Here is a 22,365-nt window from a genome sequence, read left to right as displayed (position 1 = left end):
AAAAAAATATGTACAATCTGATTCATAAAACTTCACAGTGAAGGTCCATCCCTAAACTTAACCCTCAGGGGGCAGATCATAAAACAACGTACAAATGACTGTAAGATTTCGCAACCAATTCACCGAATCATAACATACTAATGATTTGTCATTAGCCTGTGTGGATCATAACATTATGCCGAGTCTGACATGTAGCAACATTTCTCTCAGTGAGGCTGAAGCTTTCAGATTCAGAGTTAAAGTCACTCTCAGCATGACTGGAAATTACCTACTGACATGTCAGCTCATTAACCCTAATATTATTATTAAATATATATATAAATATATTTGTATGTGTATGAGATTAATGTGTGAACACTCTGACAGCATAATCTCATTTAGATGTGATCATGTTTATGTTAAACTAAAAATTGAAGGAGAAAAAAAAAACAGATCAATTGGGTTACTTGTTCGTGTACCAACAGCAATATTTCAAAATAATCTACTTCACTGACACTGAGAGCATGAATATAATATTTTCTTTGATTCCATAGATTGCTGGCCTACTACGAGACGTGGGAGTTTCCTGACTTGACAGCTCTTTTGTTCACTCCTCTCCTGACTGTACGTACCCTCACACGCTTTAAAGCTTGAGCCGCTTGGCATCTCAAATGAGCCTAACACTAACAACAACAATCACCACATGAGTACAAGCAGCTCCAGAAAATAATTACACATTAAGTAAATGCAGTTCATTTGTATTAATCACATGGATAAACAAACAGTAAAATGAACATTGTAAAATAAAGCGAGTCTGTTTTCCTCCGAGGGCGGATAAAGACGTGGCGTCTGGCAGAACGAACACATTCAATACCAGAGATGTCGTCATCCGACAAAAATTCTATCAAATTATCACAAAAAAAAATCCTCCCCATGAATAATTGTCAAAAACAAACAAAGGTTTGTATGTTTGTATGCACTGGTCAAACGTATGCACCGGTCAAACAAATGTTTGTATGCACTGGTCAGTCCTTTCTAAAACATCATTACTCACCGCAGAGGAGTGGCAACACATAACCGGACTAGACTCGACAGAACTTCACAGAAACGCTGTATTGTGGCTTCATTACCATGTATTGACTCATCAGGGCAAACAAATGATGATGATACATAAGCAATAAGGGTCTGAGAATAAGTGATCAAAATTGTCTTTTTTTCCTTGAAAATTAAATTAAAAAGGCAATTTTATGCCCTTGTACGTCTTGATTTTGTTTTTTGGCTCTACTAGAATAGGTTTTCATTGTTGAATGTTCAAAAAAACACACATTACCCTATTCAGACGGGACTAGTTTTCCAAACGTAGTTTGAGTTACAATTCTTATCACCCGGCGTCTGTGATTTCATGTTCAAGATTCGAGCAGGACTAACATCTCTGTGTTTTATTAGAGAGGTGGGAGTGTGTGTTTTCTGTGGGCGTTACAGAAGGTCATCTGCTGTGCTTGCATGCATCACGTATGAAGTATATGTTTTTACTTATTGATATAACTTTTATTTATCATTAAAACCCATTTTAAATAGACTTCAAATAAGTTTATAGTAGTGGCTGTTTATAATAAACCCACATAAGTGGGCAGAGACTTAATGTATCTTACCCGACACATATTAAAACTGATATTCAAATAATTAACATTCTTCGCCATTACTGCGATTTAGCTCTATTTATTAATTTTATTATTACATTTTTTCTTCAAATACCCTCCCTGTTGAAATGAAAGCATTCAGAAGATTGGTGCGCAAACGGTAGCTCAGGTAGGTCAAAAAACACATGAGGAGAAGCGTTCGTATAATACAATATCGACGGGATTAGTTTTCTCAGAGGACCGTTGAGTTTGCCGAAAAGCAGTAGCTAATTTGCCCTGGGATTTTTACTGAGGCTGTGTGAGAAAAGCACAGACTTCGAAAGTACGAAGTTAAAGTACGTCTGAAACACAAATTTCTCTTATGTCCCCCTGGAAAACTAGTCCCGTCCGAATAGGGCCATTGTTGCAGCTCGTCTCTGCCCAGTCTGTCTGTAACGCTCCGTTTAGTCCCTGTCTCTATTAAGCCCCTCCTTCTGAAAAGCACACGAGTCTCTGATTGGTCGGCTGCACCAGTGTGTTGTGATTGGTCAAGCGATCAGAGCATGTTTGGGAAATATCCCGCCCCTTACCATAACTGTGAGTTTCAACCAGGCCCGGGGTGGGTAATCGGGAGAATCGGGAGAATTCCCGGTGAGCCGCTTCACTTTTGGGCCGGTCGAGGATTTTTTTTTTTACATTTGTCACGTTAGTTACATTAGGCTACACACGTTCCGCATTCTGACACCTCAGCGCGCAGCCTCTGCATGGGTTGTACCATGAGAGGGAGTTCTCCCCTCCCCTCCCATAGAGTTGGTTGGGTCCATAGCCCGTCTTTTCCAAAACGTTTTCCAGCACAACTGATGCTGGCGCGCGCAGTAAATGACATTCGCGCGAGGAAACGGGAACTCGCGAGCTCATTCAAACCCTGCGCGCGCGCATGACATCTCCTCTGCACGCAATACAAGCCCTCGCGCGCGCGCATGATCATTCCCCACGCTCTCGCGCTTGATCTCCTGCTTTTGCTTGCTCTAACACTTTTATTTTTGGCAGTCGATGGGCGGGACTTACTGTTTTAATAACCTCAAATGTCATTAGGTGTCACGTTTTTGATAAAAAAAGCATTATTTTTGAATACAAATAAATCTGTAAACATTAGTTCAATATGCCTCTTTGTGGAAGAGTGGGATACATTTCAAATGCTTTCTTTCTTTCTTTCTTTCTTTCTTTCTTTCTTTCTTTCTTTCTTTCTTTCTTTCTTTCTGCTCTTGTTAATTTATCAACCTATCCTTGTGGAATAGTGGAACATTTTTTGTTAACTTCTCAGCTTAAGTGAATTATTATTTAACCTTTACATTATTTGTTGAACCATGTTATTAATAAAAACTACACAATAGTAAGAGCTGAACACTCCCAGCTGAGGAATAGGGTCTTATCTAGCGAAACGATCGGCCATTTAAAACAATTTGGTTACCGTTGAAGTCCATTGTGTGGAGAAAAATCCTGAAATGGTTTCCTAAAAAAACTTCATTTCTTTTCCACTGAAGAAAGAAAGACATGAACATCTTGGATGGCATTGGGGTGAGTAAATTATCAGGAAATTTTCATTTTGAGGTGAACTAATCCTTTAAAATGAAATGACTCCATTTTTAATCTTTCAACATTTCGTGAGTTTAGAATTATAAGGTTCTATCTCCGTTTAGGTTAGTTCTGAGATATTGAGCATCAAAGTTTTTACATCCCAGCTGGCAAAACTGTTATGTAGTATAATCTACTATTATAGCTCAACAAGACCATCACCCTACAGGTACTTTAAGGATAGAATATCAAAATCCTGGCACATTTGGAAATGGGATTTTTTAAGATGGCCCAAATGGAGATAGAACCTTAAAATTCTGAGAGCTCTGATTCTGTTTGAAATTATAAGGTTCTATCTCCACTTTTACAAATAAAACCCCACATTTCAAAGAATAAATGTATATTGGCCAGCAGCCATATCACCCTGTAGCCCAAGACTGGTTGCCCACTGAAGCTAAGCAGGGCTGAGCCTGGTTAGTACCTGGATGGGAGACCTCCTGAGAAAACCAGGTTGCTGCTGGAAGAGGTGTTAGTGAGGCCAGCAGGGGGCGCTCACCCTGTGGTCTGTGTGGGTCCTAATGCCCCAGTATAGTGACGGGGACACTATACTGCCAAAAAGAGCACCGTCCTTCGGATGAGACGTTAAACCGAGGTCCTGACTCTCTGTGGTCATTAAAAATCCCAGGATGTCCTTCGAAAAAGAGTAGGGGTGTAACCCCGGCATCCTGGCCAAATTTGCCCCTTGGCCTCTGTCCATCATGGCCTCCTAATCATCCCCATATACTGATTGGCTTCATCACTGTCTCCTCTCCACCAGTAAGCTGGTGTGTGGTGGGCGTTCTGGCGCAATATGGCTGCCGTCGCATCATCCAGGTGGATGCTGCACATTGGTGGTGGTTGAGGAGATTCCCCCTTCTATGTAAAGCGCTTTGAGGTCTCAGAAAAAGCGCTATATAAATGTAATGAATTATTATTATTATTATTATATAACCATTGATTTTAATTAATTTATATATTTATAATACAAGCACACAGCTTGATTGGATTTTTGATTTTGATTGGATATTGAATCTACTGGAGATAGAACCTTATAATCCCAACTCGGTTTATGTTTTTGTGAGATGGAACCTTTTTATTTGATTAATTATTAATAACTACTAACAATTTTTATTTTTACAAAAATAACACCACACAGGCATTAATAAACACCTAATGGATCAGATTATGTCAAAAACTCAATTTCGACCAAAAGTGGAGATAGAACCTTATAATTCTAAGCTCACGATTTGCCATTGAGATATCATAGGCAGCAACAAATACTCAAAAGCATTACAACTTTAAGCTTATGATATAAATGGTAGTATATTTGGAAAACGATAAAGGTACCTGATAAGGGACAATGCTCCCATGGGCCGTTCCCCATCGTCTGGCCTCTAGACCAGCGTTGAGGTAGTTGGCGGCGATGTGAGTTAGACACGCAACCTGGAGACATATTGAAGGAGACAAAAGACAATAAAGTTTTAAATCTTGAGAACTGTCAGTAAGCTCACTATACCCTGCTGTTCTGAGTTTTTTGTTCTGTTTTCGTGACACAGCAGTTCATGTAGCCGTGCCATGAAACGTTCCTGGAATCCACTGTTTGTTATTCTGGAAAACTAACCAACAAAAACATTAAGAGATGGACTAAAATCAAACAAACATTTAAAAAAAATTAAAATAATCATATAATATTTCAGATTCAGCAATCATCTTGGTTGCAACATTTGAATAAAGCCGTTAAAAAAAAGGCGTTGGCTTTTTTACGATGCCCAGGTGACTTCAGATCAGAAGCAACGCAGCTGAGACAATATTTTGCGATGTATAACGGTGTACCGAGAGGACGCTGAGAAAGTTAAGGGAGGTGGAATATTTTGTCAGATGAAAGCATGGCGGTGATGATTTAACAGTCTGGACACAATTGTTGTACACCTTCAGCTCCACACATTCATCACTTCCAGCAAGTTTATTTCCATGACGTCTTACACTGAGGCGTTTGTTTACCAAAACATTGGTTTCAGTGTTTAAACTGCAGGAAGCGATCTCATTTTTGTCCATATGCAAGCATATAAAAATCATTTATTAGGTCAACACTAAGTCACATCGGTGACATATCTTAAATCAGGTAATACAGTGCTGTGAATGTTTAGCTTGGGACAGTTTTGAGATGTAAATAAAACAGATATACTGTAAAAATCTAGAAGTAAGCTGATTTATTAGGTCCTGGACTGAACCAGAGACAAACTGAAAAATGTGTAATGCGTACAATCCAATTGGATTAAGTGTATCTCATTAGATAATCAAAAACTTGTGTTTAAAAATCAGGTGTTTTCTTGAGAAATCATTGTCATTATTAAGAATATATCGAATTATATCGTGCACTTAGACAGCACTGGTTGCCCACTGAAGCAGGGCTGAGTCTGGTCAGTAACTGGATGGGAGACCTGGGGAAACCAGGCGTTATTGAGGCCAGCCTGTGGTCTGTGTGGGTCCTAACGCCCCAGTATAGTGATGGGGACCCTACACTGTAACAAGCACCGTCCTTCAGATGAGGCGGTAAACTGAGGTTCTGACTCTCTATGGTCATTAAAAACCCAATGGCACGTCTTTAACACCAGTATATGAACCTGTAAGGACTCTCAGATCTTCTTTTAATAGTACCACAAAGTAGAACTAAAGATTCGGTGATGCTGCTTTTAGCCGCTATGCTCCCCGCCTCTGGAATAACCCTCCAGAGGAAGACGTGCTGAAAATACGAATAGTTTTAGGTCTAAATTAAAAACATATTTCTTTAGTCTGTAATATTTTATAATGCTTTTTATATATTTCATGTTTTTCTTCATTTGTAGTTATTTTAAGCCTTAGTTAATCCTTATAAACTTTATTTGTCTTCCTGTATTTTACCGGGTCTACTATCTATTTTTTATTTTATTTATTTATTTTATTTTTTGGCCTGTAAATCACTTTGAACTGCATTGCTTTGTTTGGAAATGTGCAATATAAATAAAATGTGCTTGCTTGCTTGCTTGTAAAGAGTAGGGGTGTAACCTCGGTGTCCTAGCCAAATTCCCTCCATTGGCCCATATGAATGATGGCCTGTAAATCCCCATCAGTCTCTCTGTGTGTGGCGAGCGCACTGGTGCTTTAGTACTGTGGATGCTCACACTGGTGGTGGCTGAGGAGAGATCCTTGATATGAGTGTAAAGCGCTTTGGGTGTACAGCAGTACATAGTAAAGCGCTATATACACACACACACACACACACACACACACACACACACATCCATCCATCCTTCCGCCCGCCCCTTCGTGCACCACAACCTTTTATTTTATTGTGGCTTCAAAAAATTATAATAAAAGAAAAGATTTTTCAACATAAACAACCAAACATAAGCTCGCATTGCATCGTGTCAACACCAAGTATCTATTAGATAAATTAATACTGTATTTTTTGCTCATTGTTTTACTCATAACTGTTTTCAAATAACATGAATTCTCATTTATTTGATTTCCCCCTTTTTTAACATACTCTGTTTTGACAGCACTTCACAAGGTGGGTACACAGTGTTATTTATTATTTAACACATTATTTACATACTATTTGTAATGATTCATGTCTGTGTTCCTAGTCTGAGTTTGTCTAGTTTTGGGTTTATTTAATAAAGTTTGCTGCCAGTTTGCTTCCTCCTATCATTCAACCCCAACGTTACACTATTATAGTATTTATTAATATTAACATTTATTAATTAATATGTATTCATGTTTTTATATTTAAAATAATTAGCTTTTATTTTTATGTTCTTAGTTTTTATTTTTAAAGTTTTAGTAATCTACACGGTTTGTAATTTTTTGTATTAGTTTATCATATTTAAATAATATCATATGTATTAGTTTTTTTTATTTAAAGTACTTCCATTTAACTTTTTTATTTAAATTTGAAGTTTCGTAATTTTAGTACTTCAGCCTAAACCTTTTACAATTTTACTTCAAGTAATTTTTTTTTGTTTTTATCTAACATTTTCTATTTATTTTAGCTTTATTTCTCTTGTGAAAACAATTGTAAGTGTTAGTTTTAGTTAATACTAACAACACTCCCAATGGCTTTATTAATGAATGTGTCACCTGATATGTATGTGCATAAATGTATTTTATGTATAGTATAAATTGAGCTGTCAAGTTATCGGTGCTCTTTATTTAAATTGTTTTACAATTTTGACCAGGTTGTTTTTTTTCCTCATTCAAGCCAATGAGAGCCATACTCCTGGGAACAGCTGGATCCGTTGGAAATAAGGCCACTGAGTGAACTGAGTTGCGTTACAGAGACTGAACTCATGTTATTTCCCAGCAGACTGCAAGACAAGAGGAGTCAACACTCTATACAACACTTCTACGCAACAGAAAGATAGAGCCAAGAACATGAATGAGTTGGTATAATATCAAAGGCAAAAAGGCAAGTAGCATGTTGTTGCACTCATAGCACCTCGTGTGAAGTATTCACCACAGATCTTTAATTTAACCTGCGATAAACGTTTACAGGGTAGCAAGAGGTCGCTGAACATCACCGTTCTCCAAATCTGCTACACACATGTTCTTCTAGCCAGATATTTTCCAATTAAAACACTATAGAGTAGCGCATCTCAGTCTTCTCTCCTGGGCTCGGAACTTGTTCTTGGCACAACATCTAAGAAAATGTGAAAACTGTCCAAGCTGTTTCACTCAAAACAAAAAGCAAAGACATACCCAGCATAATCGCCGATACTTCTGTTACCTTACTCTACCCCGGCACCGTTTCTTTAGATAAAAAAGTGCGTAGTAAAAAAACAACAACTGTATATAAAATATTTTCCTGTAAAACATTCTCATATGTAATTTATTGTTAACAAAAATACTTTTATGAGTTCTAAAGTCTCCGTTTCACATTTTTGTCTTTATGTTGGCAATTTGACTTTTCAACAAACAGCTGTTTGTTTTACGATTGACAGAGTCGAACTTAAGGGCTGCAAAAAACAAAAAAGCGTTGTTGATTTTTTTTTAATTATATAAATCAGTTGCAAACTCAAAGTACAAAAATGCATTCCAGAAGGAAAAGTCTGAACGTGCACATTTTCCTTATTATGACGTATCGCATCTGCTGAGATTCTGAAGTGTGCAATCAGCTTAGTTATTGCATAAGGCCAAAGGAGATGATGAGCAAACAGATTTAAAAAAACAAGGACGGAGAACCACGAGTTGGGCAGCTCTTTCTAAGTGTAAGTGCTACAAGCAAGTTGTTGCTCATGGTTATTTATGAAACATACAGGTCAAAGGTCGATGCCAATATGGCAGACGTATACTGTAGTATAAGGATAGGTATTGATCAATTTCACAATTCAATTTCAATTCACAAGCCACGATTCACGATTTGATTAATTTGTTTACTAGCTGTTTTAATGACGTTTTTCGACAGTTGAAACACGGATTGAACGATTACATGAGACAGGAAACAGTTCAGTGAGTTGTACTGTTTCTTTCAAAATACCTTCTGATGTTCATTCATGTTTTTTTGTGCTATAACTAGTAGTAAAGCAAAGAGATGCAGCGATCTGTCACTCCGCAGTAAAGAGTGACAGATAGGTATTTATTTCAATTTCATAATAAAACTGACAGGGTTTGAAAGCTGAGACTTGGGTTCATATCAAAAGTAACCACAAAGTTTATTGCGATTATTGGATGGCAGCCATGCTGCAAATAATATTTGGTTAAGTTTTGTTCATGCATTCACTGAAAACAGCAAAGACTAAAAGTTCGATTCTTGAGATTATCGCCAAAATGCAACCTAGGGTCTTTTTTGTGAATCTACCCGAAGCAAACTTTCGTTTAAAAAACATAATTAGAATGGAAATGGCACTTTTTCGTTTGACTGTATTTTCGTTTTCAGTCAAATTGCCTTTTGAATGGGAGTGCTCGGGGCACGACTATGATAGCATTAAAAATCGCTATTTTTAAAACACTAAAAGCTCGACTCAACATGAACAACATGAAACTGTGCTGGAAGTATCACCAGGGGCTCTACACATGAACTCCAGCATTGACAACATTGTTTGTGTACACAGAGTTTACTAAAAATAAAGATTTTGAACAACTCACTGTAGCCGTGTCCGCCGGCATTTTGACAGTCAAAAATAGCCGATCTCCGAGTGCGAATTAACTGACTTTGAATTTTAGTATTGCTTCTTATATGAGCATCCTTTTTCAAATACAAGGTCAATATTGATTTTCACTAACGACAAAACAACAAATTATCCGTGAATTTATATGGAACTAAGCTTTCAAGGGGCTCCTCCCTGTTACGTTGCATTCGGAGATCGACTATCTTTGACTGTCAAAATGCCGGCGGACACACGGCTACAGTGAGTTGTTCAAAATCTTTCTTTTTAGTAAACTCTGTGTACACAAACAATGTTCTCAATGCTGGAGTTCATGTGTAGAGCCGCTGGTGATACTTCAGCAAAGCTTCATGTTGTGTCGAGCCTTCTTAGTGTTTTAAAAATAGCGATTTTTGATGCTATCATAGTCGTGCCCCGAACACTCCCATTCAAAAGGCAATTTGACCGAAAACGGAAATACGGTCAATCTTAAAAGTGGTGTTTCCATTCTAATTATGCTTTTAAACGAAAGTTTGCCTCGGGTAGATTAACAAAAAGACCATAGGTTGCATTTTGGCGAGAGTGACCCTTTAAGAATCCATATCGGTTCATCAAAATCGAGAAATCGATATTGTCAACCCAATCGTACTGTAGTATGTCAACAGTCAAAAAGTGCTTCATGGTATCAAACACAGCCATAGAGACATTATATAACTGAGTTCAAGAATAATGATTTCCAAACAACCTAAGGTTTTAACAGGACACAAAATGCTGCCCATAAATACCAATGTTTGCATCTGGATTAAAGGAAACTGTGGTGTGGTTATCTAATGCCCTCAGTGCTTTCGCTATTTCAGAGAACCTATTCATTTGCTGAAGGGTTAGATTCCTGCGACCACAAGACGATCAGTGAGGAATGTTCGGAAAGAGGCGGAACACACTTATTTCTGCCAGCATAGGGTCTACCGCCACAACCGTGACCCATCGTCCCTTCAGCCCAAAGATAAGACACATGCATCCCATAAATTCCTTCTTCATGTACATGAAGAAATCCTACACTAAATCCAGTCATCGAGCAGAGCCTGGATTTCTTCCTCCTGAAATTGGAAGCAATTAAAAACGTATGAGGGGTACGAAAGAAGAAAAAAAAAGTTCCAAGAGAGAATGTACTTGAACCACAACAGACAATCACAAACAATCGGATTATTGGAACCATTTCTGGAAACCACATCCTTCGTTCAAGCTGGTATCATTCAGGGGACGAGCGCTCTAACTTGTTAGCCCTGCACAAAGGTTTTGCGGTCTCATGTCAAAAACAAGAGTCAGACGTGTTGTGGATCTTCTGAATGATCTTTCCGGAAATCTAATGGGACAAGATTGACCGACTTAAAAACACAGCTCTTCACAAGGCCAGAGCAGGACAACAGATTTAACTCAGATGCCTGATTCTGAACCCTCTATTCATTTTCTAGGTTTATACAGAGTCCAAGGCTCTGATCCAAAGCACAGCTGCCCACAGGCAACACTTTAAGGCCTTTGAAAATACCTTCTTTTGGCCAGAATCTAAAACTGCATTGCATGTATTCTTTGTGACAAGCTCAGTAAAAAAAAAAGACAATTACAATTGATGCAATACCGATGTGTAAAGATAAAAAGTTCAATCTAATTAGCCTGGAAATCCAGACCTAAATCTGAAAGATTAATGGTCTGGCATCGACTAATGAAAATCGGCCAGCTCGAGGGGCGGCACCAAGCATGCATTTGAAAATCTCACTGCACGCAATTGGATAACACTACGACCAATCACAACAAGCCCCATACGCTTAGCTACCAGCGGAGCTAACTGGTAGATTAGACTCTTGCCGTATCCGGTCGGCAAACAGCAAAAACGCTCTTCTTGCAAAGGAACGATTCTAGCGGCGTCTTCTGTTCCTCTTTTAGATAAAAAGCCAAGTCTAACCCGTTCATTGTAGTGGCCAAAGCCGTTTCAAACAACTGGTGTTCATCAATTGCCATCTTGCAATGTTTACTAATGACTTCGCTGTCACAGCGCTGTCGTCATCTGTTCAGATAACCCAATGTGATTGGTGCAGCTCGGATACAAGGGCATTGTAACGAGGTATGTTGTTATGGGAAGAAGGAGGCGGGAACCGGCGAACATTTAAAGACTTTAATGATAAAAATAAAACAAATACAAAACGAAAGTAAAAGACAGCAGCCACTCACGGATGACTGCTGTCACAATAAAACAAAATCAAAACACAACATAAGTCCAGGGGCTCGTTCTTCGTACGTTGCTTATTACATCCGAGATCAAATGACACATCCAAGATGATATCATCGTGCTAATCATGATCTGGCTAACTCGGTTCTTCGAACACACTTGCCGGATATGATTAGTATAGCTGGATTGAGTTATCTGAGATAATTGCGCGTTCATGCGCTGGGTTAAAAGGGGATATGTATCGATAGTAGAAACATTGATCAGCAACGCTGCTATTGGCTGCTCAGCGTGGCCAAAGAGCGCGCTCAGTTTTTCTCCTCAGCAGAGCAAGAACTAATAGTCGAAGTTTATTCGGAATTTTAATGTTTAATCAAAACGCCAGGGAACACCTCAAAGTCTGCAAAAGCCAGGAGAGAGGGCTGGCAAAAAGTAGCAGACAATTTAAATCCGTTAGAAGTGGCCATGTTAGATGTTTTTATCACTTATTAGCCTATATATTTGTATTTTAATAATTGCATAATTACTTTGTTCATTGTAATGTCAGAGTCACCACACTAGAACATGGGAACAAATAAAAGTGAAGTACAAAAATATTCTACATAATGGTAATTTTTTGTTATATTATAGTCTCTTTTATAAAAGGCACTGTTAAATAAATGGTTGTCTGTTTATAAAAGCAACCAAGAAAAAGGCTGAGAAAAATCTTAGTAGCCTACACTGTAAAATAATTTTTGCTGCATTAAATTAAGGCCGAATAGTCATTTCAACTGTTAAATCTTGAGTAATGATGAATTGCTTTGACTTGTGAAAGTGAAAACTGATAAACTTATGTTAATGTACAAATATTTTGCCATAAGTTATTGATCACATTTTTCCAGAGTGTAGTTCATTGTAATGACATTGTGTTTTCCTCTTTTGTGCACTTTTACATAATACACCAACACTTGTATCTGTTCCCAAGAAAGTGGTGGCTGAAATATGTGCAGTAAGTGGACATTTTCTGACTTTCCAAAGGAAAGTATAAGACTTTGTAATGTCCATTTGTTTCCATTGCACTGGACAGTGAATAAACCCTCTCAGATAACTGTCATATGGAGGAACTAGCCTACCTGCAAGTGCATAAATAACTTTACTTAATTTATACTTGTATGCTTTATGGCTGCAATATAAGTGTCAGGATTCCACATCTACAGAAAGGCCTACAGAAGAGTCTGCACAGACAGAGGAGACATAGGCCTACAGGTGGGCAGTGCATAGCCAACTTTTCCTTTTTATTTGTTGCATGAGGCATGTGTCTAATATCTCTTGTTGCAGGCATTTGAACACTGGCTTTTCTTTACAAAGAACAATTGAAATAAAACTCAAGGAACTAAGCATATTTGTCTTTTATTAAACATTTAATGAAAAGTTTTCGTTTTTTTTGGCAATGTTGTGTAATATGGCACATGCAACAATGTCCCAGGCCCTGTCAGGTGTGCAACCCTCAGACTTATCAGACACTGAAATCTTCCCTTTAGTTAGCCAAAGTTCATTTCATTGTGTGCCCTTGTCCTGGCCAGAGCTGCATTGTAACTGGTTTGGGTCAGGGAATGGGGGTCATAAACACCTGTCTGCAGGCAGGAACATGTCATAATCACCTATGAAAAAATGCAGTTCTGTTAGGATCAGCATAAGTGTATGTAATACAGTGAGCTTGATATTTAATTGTGGAACTTTCCTCACCACTTTCAAATAATGTGCATAAATGTGAATTTCTGAAAATTCTTAAGTAATGCACAGATCCTGGCCATTTTGCTTTCATATTTGTGATATGGAAGATTTTAGTCAACTGCCTTTTTTTTTATTTGATATAATATTATTAATCTGGAATATTAAGAATCACAATAGTAACTGGGCAGCACATTTACATTGTGAACCCCCTTTCTGTTCACATAATCCCCTTCATTGAGGCCTTGATGGCAGTCTATGGTAGCCTATAGTCTATGGTACCAATCACGTTAGTGAAGCCTGAGTGACATATACTGTAATCGGCAAGGTCATGATTGCATGATCTTCATAAAAAATTATGATAGCCTAAAAAAAAAAAATGCTTTAAAAAAAACTGCTTTACAACATTGGGTCTTAAGTGGCTTGGAAATGCCAAAAACAAAACAAACTAAAACTGTTTTTTTAAACCTAAAAGCGCAAGGTAAACTCCGAATGACACGACAGACAGCACTTTACATCAAGTTCTCCGCATCTCCAATAGTGTAAAGGAAAGAGCCACTCGCAAATAATCTTAGGGCAATGCAAACAGTTTGTTCAGTAGTTAAAGCCCGACTCCGACAAGTCGAAAATAAATGTGCGTTTCCAACAATTTAATAATGTAAACGACAATCTCACGAGTCACGAGAAAAAATATACATCTCAGAAAGTGCACTATCGCTCAGTGCTGGACTTCCCCATGGACTTCCCGTATCAGCTCCGCTTATGAAGCCGCAGTCTAATCCTGTTTACATGAAATAAGCTCGAGAGCAGGTTTAAGCTTACGGACCTGTTGCTATGACAGCAAGTCCAGGATGAGCTTCAAAGAACCAAACAATCCAAGATCATGCCAAATCGTCAACAATCAAATCCAGCTAACTGAGTTAGCGACGTACGAAGAACGGGCCCCAGGCCTGTTCCTCTCTCGATCACCACTGTCATCGCTCCTCCTTTTATGCTTCCGCTCCTCCGTGAGCGATACGAGACCGGTGCGTCGCGCAAGTGTCGCTCATTATCAATCACGCCACCGGCCTCGTGCCGTCCTCCCACGGCCCTCGACCTCGTCGTGCTCGCCACAGGCATATTTAATGAGCATCATTACTAGACGCCAGAGTAAACTCGCTGAGCAAATTCAACTTGTGCTCTCGCGAGAACTCTGGATTTCCAGGGTATAATTTTACTCAATTTTATTGTGTTATGTACTGTAATGTTATGCATATCATATTGTTAGCTTAACACCATGCTAGTGTCAAACCAGGAGGTCAAGTTAGTCAGCCCCTGTTGGTAGACGCATTAACTCAATTTTGGATCTAAAAAGCATCTTTTTCTATTGACCACCATTCAAAAATAGCTGGTATTCTGACATTTTCTTCCCCCACATACTAATGTTCAAAAGTTTGGGGTAAGTAAGAATTTATTATAAAAAAAATATATAAAAAAAGGACACATTAAATTGTATATTTTGTCTCCATTTCAAATAAATGCTTTTCTTTTGAATTTTCTATTTATCAAAATAATCCTGAATCATGGTTTCCACAAAAATATGAAGCAGCACAACAGTTTTCACCACTGATAATAATCAGAAATGTTTCTTGAGCACCAAATCATCATATTAGAATGATTTCTGAAGGATCATGTGACACTGAAGACTGGAGTAATGATGCTGAACATCCAGCTTTGATCACAAGAATAAATTACACTTTACTTTATGTACACATAGAAACCAGTTATTTTAAATTGCAATAATTTTTCACAATATTCAAGTTTTTACTGTATTTTTTATTTTAAAAAATGCAGCCTTGGTGAGCCTTGTTTTTTGTGTTTCTATGTGCAACAAGAGCATGATCTCTTTTTGTGGGTCTTATGATTCCCCGTCAGCTGCTTTCAACACCACGGCTCAGGACAGTTGCTAACGAATTTCCTGCATTTCGAGAGTGATTAGTCACAGGTAATTACGGCTCATCATGAGCCAAAGACTGCACATTTCCGGCATACTTCCGGCAGGTCCTGCATCTCCCGAGTGAGCACATTTAAGAAGAATCCTAACGGATATCCTCCCTGCAACAAACAAAGCATGTTGCAATGTTTCATTAACCTGATTTTTGAGGATATTAAAATATTAGAGGCCAAACAGCAAACACCCTTTTGGCATTAAAAAAATATTGTCGGGATTTACTAAAGACACACAGTCAAGAATTTGCGCTGAAAAGCCGTGCACAGCTTTATTTTTTTGCGGCTGAGCTCATTGCGTTGATCATTATGGAAATCGAGTTGTGTTTGTGTTCTTTAATTTGCACATCGTCAGTAGATCACACACAGAACTTTCCACTGACTCACATCGGCGCTTTTATGGGATTGCTCTCTTACGCTAATTTGTCCTGTTTACATTTATGCATTTTGGCAGACGCTTTTATCCAAAGCGACTTACATTGCATTATCCTATACATTTATACATAGGTATGTGAAATCCCCTGGGATCGAACCCACAACCTTGCGTTGTTAACGCAAGGCTCTTACCACTGAGCTACTGTTTAGTAAATCTGTCCCCTAATATTGAGGGATTTTTTTCTTATTTGCCTTAAAATTCTCGACTGTAAGAGTCCAATTCATAAATAACACGGACACAATAATAGCTCCTCAATCCCTCCACATTCTCAGTGATCCGACATGGTTTCAAATGTCGAGTTACAGTGTGTCATAGCGGTTCAGTTCAAATAAACACGGCTTTGGAGTTGTGGACACTTCTAATGCGTGTTTGCTTCAGTAACCCTTAACAGTTATTACATGACAAGTTATCCTCCCTTATTTTATTTTGTGTCAAAACACAATGAGAAGCTGATTGGCGGAAACACTTTTGTCATTCTGCATAAAATGAAAAACATGTTTGTTGCGTACAAATATTTATCTATCAAGACTTTAGTCATTCTAGAATTTCTGCTCAGAAACCAGACGCAGCTGAAGAGGGTATTTGAGGATTCAGGTAGTTACTATGGAGAAAAACTCAACAAAATCTTGTTAAGTGATCCTGCAGATGCAAAAGTTGCTGTACTATACGTCTCCGTCCCAGCCTTTAGGTTTTCAGTAAACACATGCACAGCCTGGTAATTAAGAAACAAGAAGGGAATATAAAACATTCACCAAGTCAACCAATGTCTTCCCTCAGATTTATCCTGGCCGTAACGAGCGGTGAAGTCTGTTGAACATCAACGTCAGCAGACAGCCACACACACACACACACACATGAACATGTAAACTTAGCGTCTCACACTCCATTGATTCCCATGATGCTAAACTCTTGGCGTCTAAACCGGCTGCTTGCGGTGCTGACGTCTTCTGTGCGAGAGCTGCTATTTAGATCCCTTGTAATCTTGCATTTCCTAGCAGGACGGGCAGACGAGCCGTGGTACGAACGGCATGAAAGTTCAAGTCGCTCATTCAAAGAGGAAAGGGAAAATGGCAGGCGCAAATTATTCACAATCTCATTTATAAACGGTATGCTATTTCCTCACGCAAGGACAGGTATTCAACGGTCTCAAAAACTGATTTGTTCATGAAGTACACCGTGGCATGACAGGAAAGCCTACTGCTACTTACAATACATTTAATACTTATGAATTAGCTTTTAACGTGCCTACCAAACCAGCATTACTGACGACAGGGACAAATTGAGCTGAGTCACCCCTTATATAAAAAAAAAAAAAAAAAAAATTTGAAGTCCAAGTTTAAAGTGACCACATGAATTGGAAACTTCACTTGATCTTTACTTAAAATACGTTAAATTGTATATTTTACACTAAAACGATATTCAAGGTGAAAAATCGTAAGGCATACAGTACAAACATTAAAAAATCTTTGAGACAAAAGTATGACAAAAACCACAGAGTCAAAACTATCAAGCCATCAGGGAAAATTAAACAGCGCATGCTGAAGTCTAGTAGGGACCACGGTTGGTTTATACGCTTATGCCGTTACGGAGAGCTGATTTATTTATACTGTAAAGTAAAACGTCCATGTTTTCTCTGGAGTACTGAATGGGTCAGGTTAAACTCACTTCCAGGGAACTGCATTCTTTCAGGCCAAAGACACACAAAAAAGAGTGGTCTGGTTCAATTTAAAAAGTTCATTTCATGCATTGGGCAAGAGACAATAACAACAGTCCTGAAATCTGAATAAGTGATATTTCTAAGGGCTGAATATTTCATCATATAGATATTGTATGAAGTATTAAATACATCAAATGTAGTCAGTGTTATTGAACTGTCAGTTTAAGAGCATGAAAGTGAATTGATGTTTTATATCTGCATTTCATTTCTACTCTCAGGTGTCAGAAAATGACTGAATCATGTTAAAGAGGCTTTCAATCTTTTCTTCTTCGATGTGCCAAGCATGTCCGCTTCTATGTAAATTTCTCATTCAGGAAAATATTTTATTATGTTTTATTGAATTTATGGAAACTCATTAAGCTTTTGTGCAAATGCCAAAAAAAGCATTTGACTGACATTACTACACATTATTACATTATTCCTGGTTAGTTACCGTTCTGTAAGTTCTGTAAGTTAGGGTCTGTAAGTTTATATATATATAAAGTATTTTGTGCTCACCAAGGCTACACGTTTGATATAAAAAAAATCAGAAAAAACAGTAATATTTTGAAATATTATTACAATTTAAAATAACTGTTTTCTATGTGAATATTATTGTAAAATGATGTATTCCTGTGATCAATGCTGAATTTTCAGCATCATTACTCCAGTGTCACATGATCCTTCAGAAATCCTTCTAATATGATGATTTGATACTCAAGAAACATTTATGATTATTATCAATGCTGAAATCAGTTGTGCTGCTTAATATTTTTGTGGAAACTGCAAATTTTTTCAGGATTATTTTATGAAAAGGATGATCAGAAGAACAGAATTTATTTATGTGGAAATCTTTTGTAACAATGTAAAAGTATGTACTGTCACTTTTGATCAATTGAATGCATCTTTACTGAATAAAAGTTTTAATTCTTTCCAAAAAAAAAATCGGACTGACCCTAAACTTTGGATTGATAGTGTACTTACAAAATAATGTCATCCATGGAGGTGAAATAGTTTATTTTATTATGCGAGAATAAAGCGACCGCAGAGCAATCAGTTGCCTGGAACTAGAACCAATTATACAGTTTAGTGTCATTATACAAGAATATTTGACTGCAGAAACCATTTCATAATCATATATAGCTTTTGAAAACAAGTTAAATATTTGTAAGCATATTTACAAGTAATTTTTAATTTATTATTAAAAATGCTTAAATTAGTAATGGCATTTTTAATTGTGTTATCAATTACTTCCTTATATTTGACTTGTATAATAAATGAGTGTTGTATTACCTGTGAAGACAGAAGATTGCAGTCTACATTAAGGCCTCGTCCTGTCTTCTGTCTCTGAAGCAGAGCAGCCATGATGGCTCCCTGAGCGTACAAACCAGTGGCCAGATCTGTCATAGCCACCCCTGGTCTGACTGGATCCCCATCCTTAAAGAAGAAGCAGTGAAATAAACAGGAGATATATGACCTAAAATAGTGTGTAATATTTAAAGAGGACCTATTTTTCTTTTTTACATTTTCAACTTTCTTTAGTGTGTAATGTTGCTGTTTGAGCATGAAAAAGCTCTGCAAAATTATAAAACACAAAGTCCTTCCAGTGGGAGTTCTTCTCTATATCAGTGTCACTGTTACTGAACTCCCTGAAACGCCTCCATTGTAGTCTTGAGTTTTCTTCCGGGAACGAACACGCCCCCAAGGAGTGGGAATTAAAGGGTTAGTTCACCCAAAAATGAAAATTCCGTCAGTAATTACTCGCCCTCATGTTGTTCCAACCCCGTAAGACTTTAGCTCATCTTCGGAACACAAATTAAGATTTTTTTTATTAAATCTGAGAGCTGGATCACTCCTCCATAGGCTTCTATTGAAACTTGCAGGCCAAGAAAAGTTAGTAAAGACAATGTTTAAAATAGTCCAAGTGACTACAGTGGCTCAACCTTAAGTTTATCAAGCAATGAGAATACTTTTTGCGCGCAAAAACAAACAAAAATAACGACTTTATTCAACTATTCATTTTCCTCTGAGTGAGTTCACGTAGTGTAACAGCGCAGCGCTTCTGGGTTGTACGTCAGAACGGAGGCTCACTATTGGCCGACGCTGGTCATGTGTGTGATGCGTGTGATGCTGGCCAATAGTGAGCCTCCAAAAAGTATTCTCGTCGCTTGATAAACTTAAGGTTGAGTCACTGTAGTCACTTGGACTATTTTAAACATTGTCTTCAATAACTTTCTGGGCCGGCAAGTTTCAATAGAAGCCTATGAAGGAGTGATCCAGCTCTCAGATTTCATAAAAAATATCTTAATTTGTGTTCCGAAGATGAACGAAAGTCTTACGGGGTTGAACAACATGAGGGAGAGTAATTACTGACAGAATTTTCATTTTTGGGTGAAACTGAAGAAAAGTATTCCAGAAAAGTCTTCTCAGCGGATGTTGAGTTTTATCATTGGTGTCTGAGAACAGATTTATTCTTACATGTTCTTTATACAGATTATAATTTCTATTCATTTCCCTCTGAATCATGCGATCTGAAGAGCGTAGTTTTCCTCCGTTCGTGTCTGTTCTGAGTCAAAGAGCTCATTCGCTCTAGAGCTGTCAATCATATTATGTGATCATAACTCCTGACCTTCCTCGTTCTGAGTTCTGCACATAAACCACTGAGAGAAACGACGATTATGTTCTGTATGTGTTTTTCATGCGGCTCGGAGTATTTTTATAATGATAAAGAATGAGAAATGCTTTCATGAGAAATGCTAAGCAGTAGTAGCATTCAGTTTATTATAAAACACTACAAATAATGCACGTCTGCCCATTATTTAATCAAAATCCACTTTAGATCGCAGTCAGAAGTTATTACATGCCCTCGATGATGGTTTCTGTGTAGTACCAAACATTATTTATCTTAATTTATCATTGTATGTTGTGAAGCGGACGAGGTTAAAAGCCAAATGGGAAAACCTACGAGACACATACATGAGGAAAAACCATAGACTGTAAAAAATATGGACAAAGCGTCTGTGACGTCACCCATAGACTTTCTCAAGAACGGTTTTGAAGCCGTTTATGGGGGTATGGACGGCGCCATCTTGGAAAATCTTGGGAAACCCTAACCCCGCCCACCTTCTGGCCAATCCATATATGGGTTAAGGACGCAGCGCGCGTCACTCAGCTCGCTCTGCTACTCCGGTTATCTCTGTGTATATTTTAGGCAACGAAATATGTTATAAAACACCACACTAACTCTTTTCGTTTTCATTTAAAGAAATATTAAACATTATAGCCACACAAATGTGGTTCAGGCAACGCGTATTGATTATATTCACTGCATATAACGTTTGCCTATTTATAACAAAACAAAATATAAAACACAAACCTGCCTCTTTTCGTTTTAAATATAATATAAATATAATATAATATAATTCAGTCAAACATCAGCGCTCTAGTCTAACGTTAACCATACAACGGTAAAGTTAAATACTTATAAAGTTATGAAACTTCCCCTCAGCCAAAACGATTGGCCAGGGAACAAATTATAGATCCACGAGACCAAAAATCGCCCGTTAGATATACACAAGACGAATTAAATCTCATATTTAACCACTACAGAGACGCCAGAGTCCGCGGCAGGCGTCTGAAGGACTAGCCGAGGAAAAGCTGTTCCAGGCGGGGTACATGAACGCCGAGCGCCCGGTCATCGCTGGATCTCACAACTGGATACAATTTTCATAAATCTTTAAATAAACCACAGATTTGAGCTTTAAACAACTACATTCTCGCCTGAACAACTCTTAAAGCTACATTTCATGATACAGAAACAGTAGTATTATATTTCAACTGTGTAAAAAAATGGCGCTTCTTATGTTGTCATTCTCCTTGGCGCAGCCTATGCTCGTTATCAGCTGTCAATCAAGCTGTCAATCAAGCTGTCAATCAAAGTTAACCACGCCCTTATTTGTCATACTTTTTATATCTAAATACTATCTAAACTAACGAGTTAGAAAAAAAGTCACCCCCCTCACAGTTGTCAGGCACTCGGAACCTATCGAAAAATACAATAAAAGTCCATGGGACCAACCTGTAAAAACATGAATTTATGCTGTGAAAACGGACATTTTAACATGGGGGCTATGGACATTTGCTCCCTTTTGGGACCTCCCTCTAGCGGATTTTCGATGTATTGCAGTTTTTCGCACTTCCGGGTAGGCTTCTTTTCAGATCATAAATGTTGCCGCTTGGGAAAAACACACACACGCTCAGTGTGAAAGGGCCTTTACGCAAAATAAAGGGGCGAGTAAGTTAGTATTGTGTTGAAACTCAGTTATGGTAAGGGACGGGACATTTCCCAAACGCGCTCAAAGCGGTTGACCAATCACAACACACTGGTGCAGCCGACCAATCAGAGCACAGTGCGCTTTTCAGAAGGAGGGGCTTCATTTAGACAGGAACTAAACAGAGCGTTACTGACATGCCTTGTACAAATACCCACACTAGCGGTCTTTGCACTTGACCACTTGTCTACTTGCATAGACACACTTATAATCTTGCAAAAAAAAATGCAAGTGTTCACAGAGCTTTAATTTATTATATTTTCAATACTTTGCATTTTAAAATAAACTTCTACATGTCCGTTCAGTAGTCGCTATGTAACTAACAGAAGACCCAGATTTAAAATAGTAATGCTTTTAATTAAGTGATAAAAACAGTTGCAAATGTTGTACAAAATAGGCCAACACATACCAGACTCATCTTTGCACCAATAAAATGTGCAACACTTTATGTTTTCACTAACAAATTATATGTATATAATTAATTAGTTCCCGAACATAATGCATGATGGGATACGCTTAGCCTAAGATAGTGAAGGTTTAGTGTGCATTAAGGGCACTGCACTTTGGCAGTTTTAAGACATGGCACATTCTTGCGCACTTACAGTCGCATGTACGTGTGCTCAAGTGGCCAAGACCGCAAGTGTGGGTATT

The 22,365-nt window shown here is 38.0% G+C and overlaps 2 protein-coding genes and 1 long non-coding RNA gene across 3 annotated transcripts in view; 2 read left to right on the top strand and 1 right to left on the bottom strand.

Moving 5' to 3' along the window:
* The window catches only part of LOC309509619, a 404,791-nt gene that overhangs the window by 215,819 nt on the left and 166,607 nt on the right, over positions 1–22,365 (top strand). The window lies entirely within an intron of this gene.
* Positions 1–22,365, top strand: part of LOC309509576 (uncharacterized protein) — a 153,249-nt gene that overhangs the window by 18,957 nt on the left and 111,927 nt on the right. The window lies entirely within an intron of this gene.
* Positions 1–22,365, bottom strand: part of sugct (succinyl-CoA:glutarate-CoA transferase) — a 144,519-nt gene that overhangs the window by 106,211 nt on the left and 15,943 nt on the right. The window contains exons 8-9 of the mRNA XM_082184360.1: positions 18,677–18,820; positions 4,560–4,655 (exon numbers count right to left, since the gene is read on the bottom strand). Coding sequence (XP_082040486.1) covers positions 4,560–4,655; positions 18,677–18,820 — 240 coding nt within the window. The remainder of the gene's footprint in view (positions 1–4,559; positions 4,656–18,676; positions 18,821–22,365) is intronic.

The sequence above is a fragment of the Leuciscus leuciscus genome (genome assembly GCF_965113295.1).
Source record: "Leuciscus leuciscus genome assembly, chromosome: 11".
Lineage (NCBI taxonomy): Eukaryota > Metazoa > Chordata > Actinopteri > Cypriniformes > Leuciscidae > Leuciscus > Leuciscus leuciscus.
Note: the sequence above shows the minus strand (reverse complement) of the source record. Positions and strands in the feature narration are given on the sequence as shown.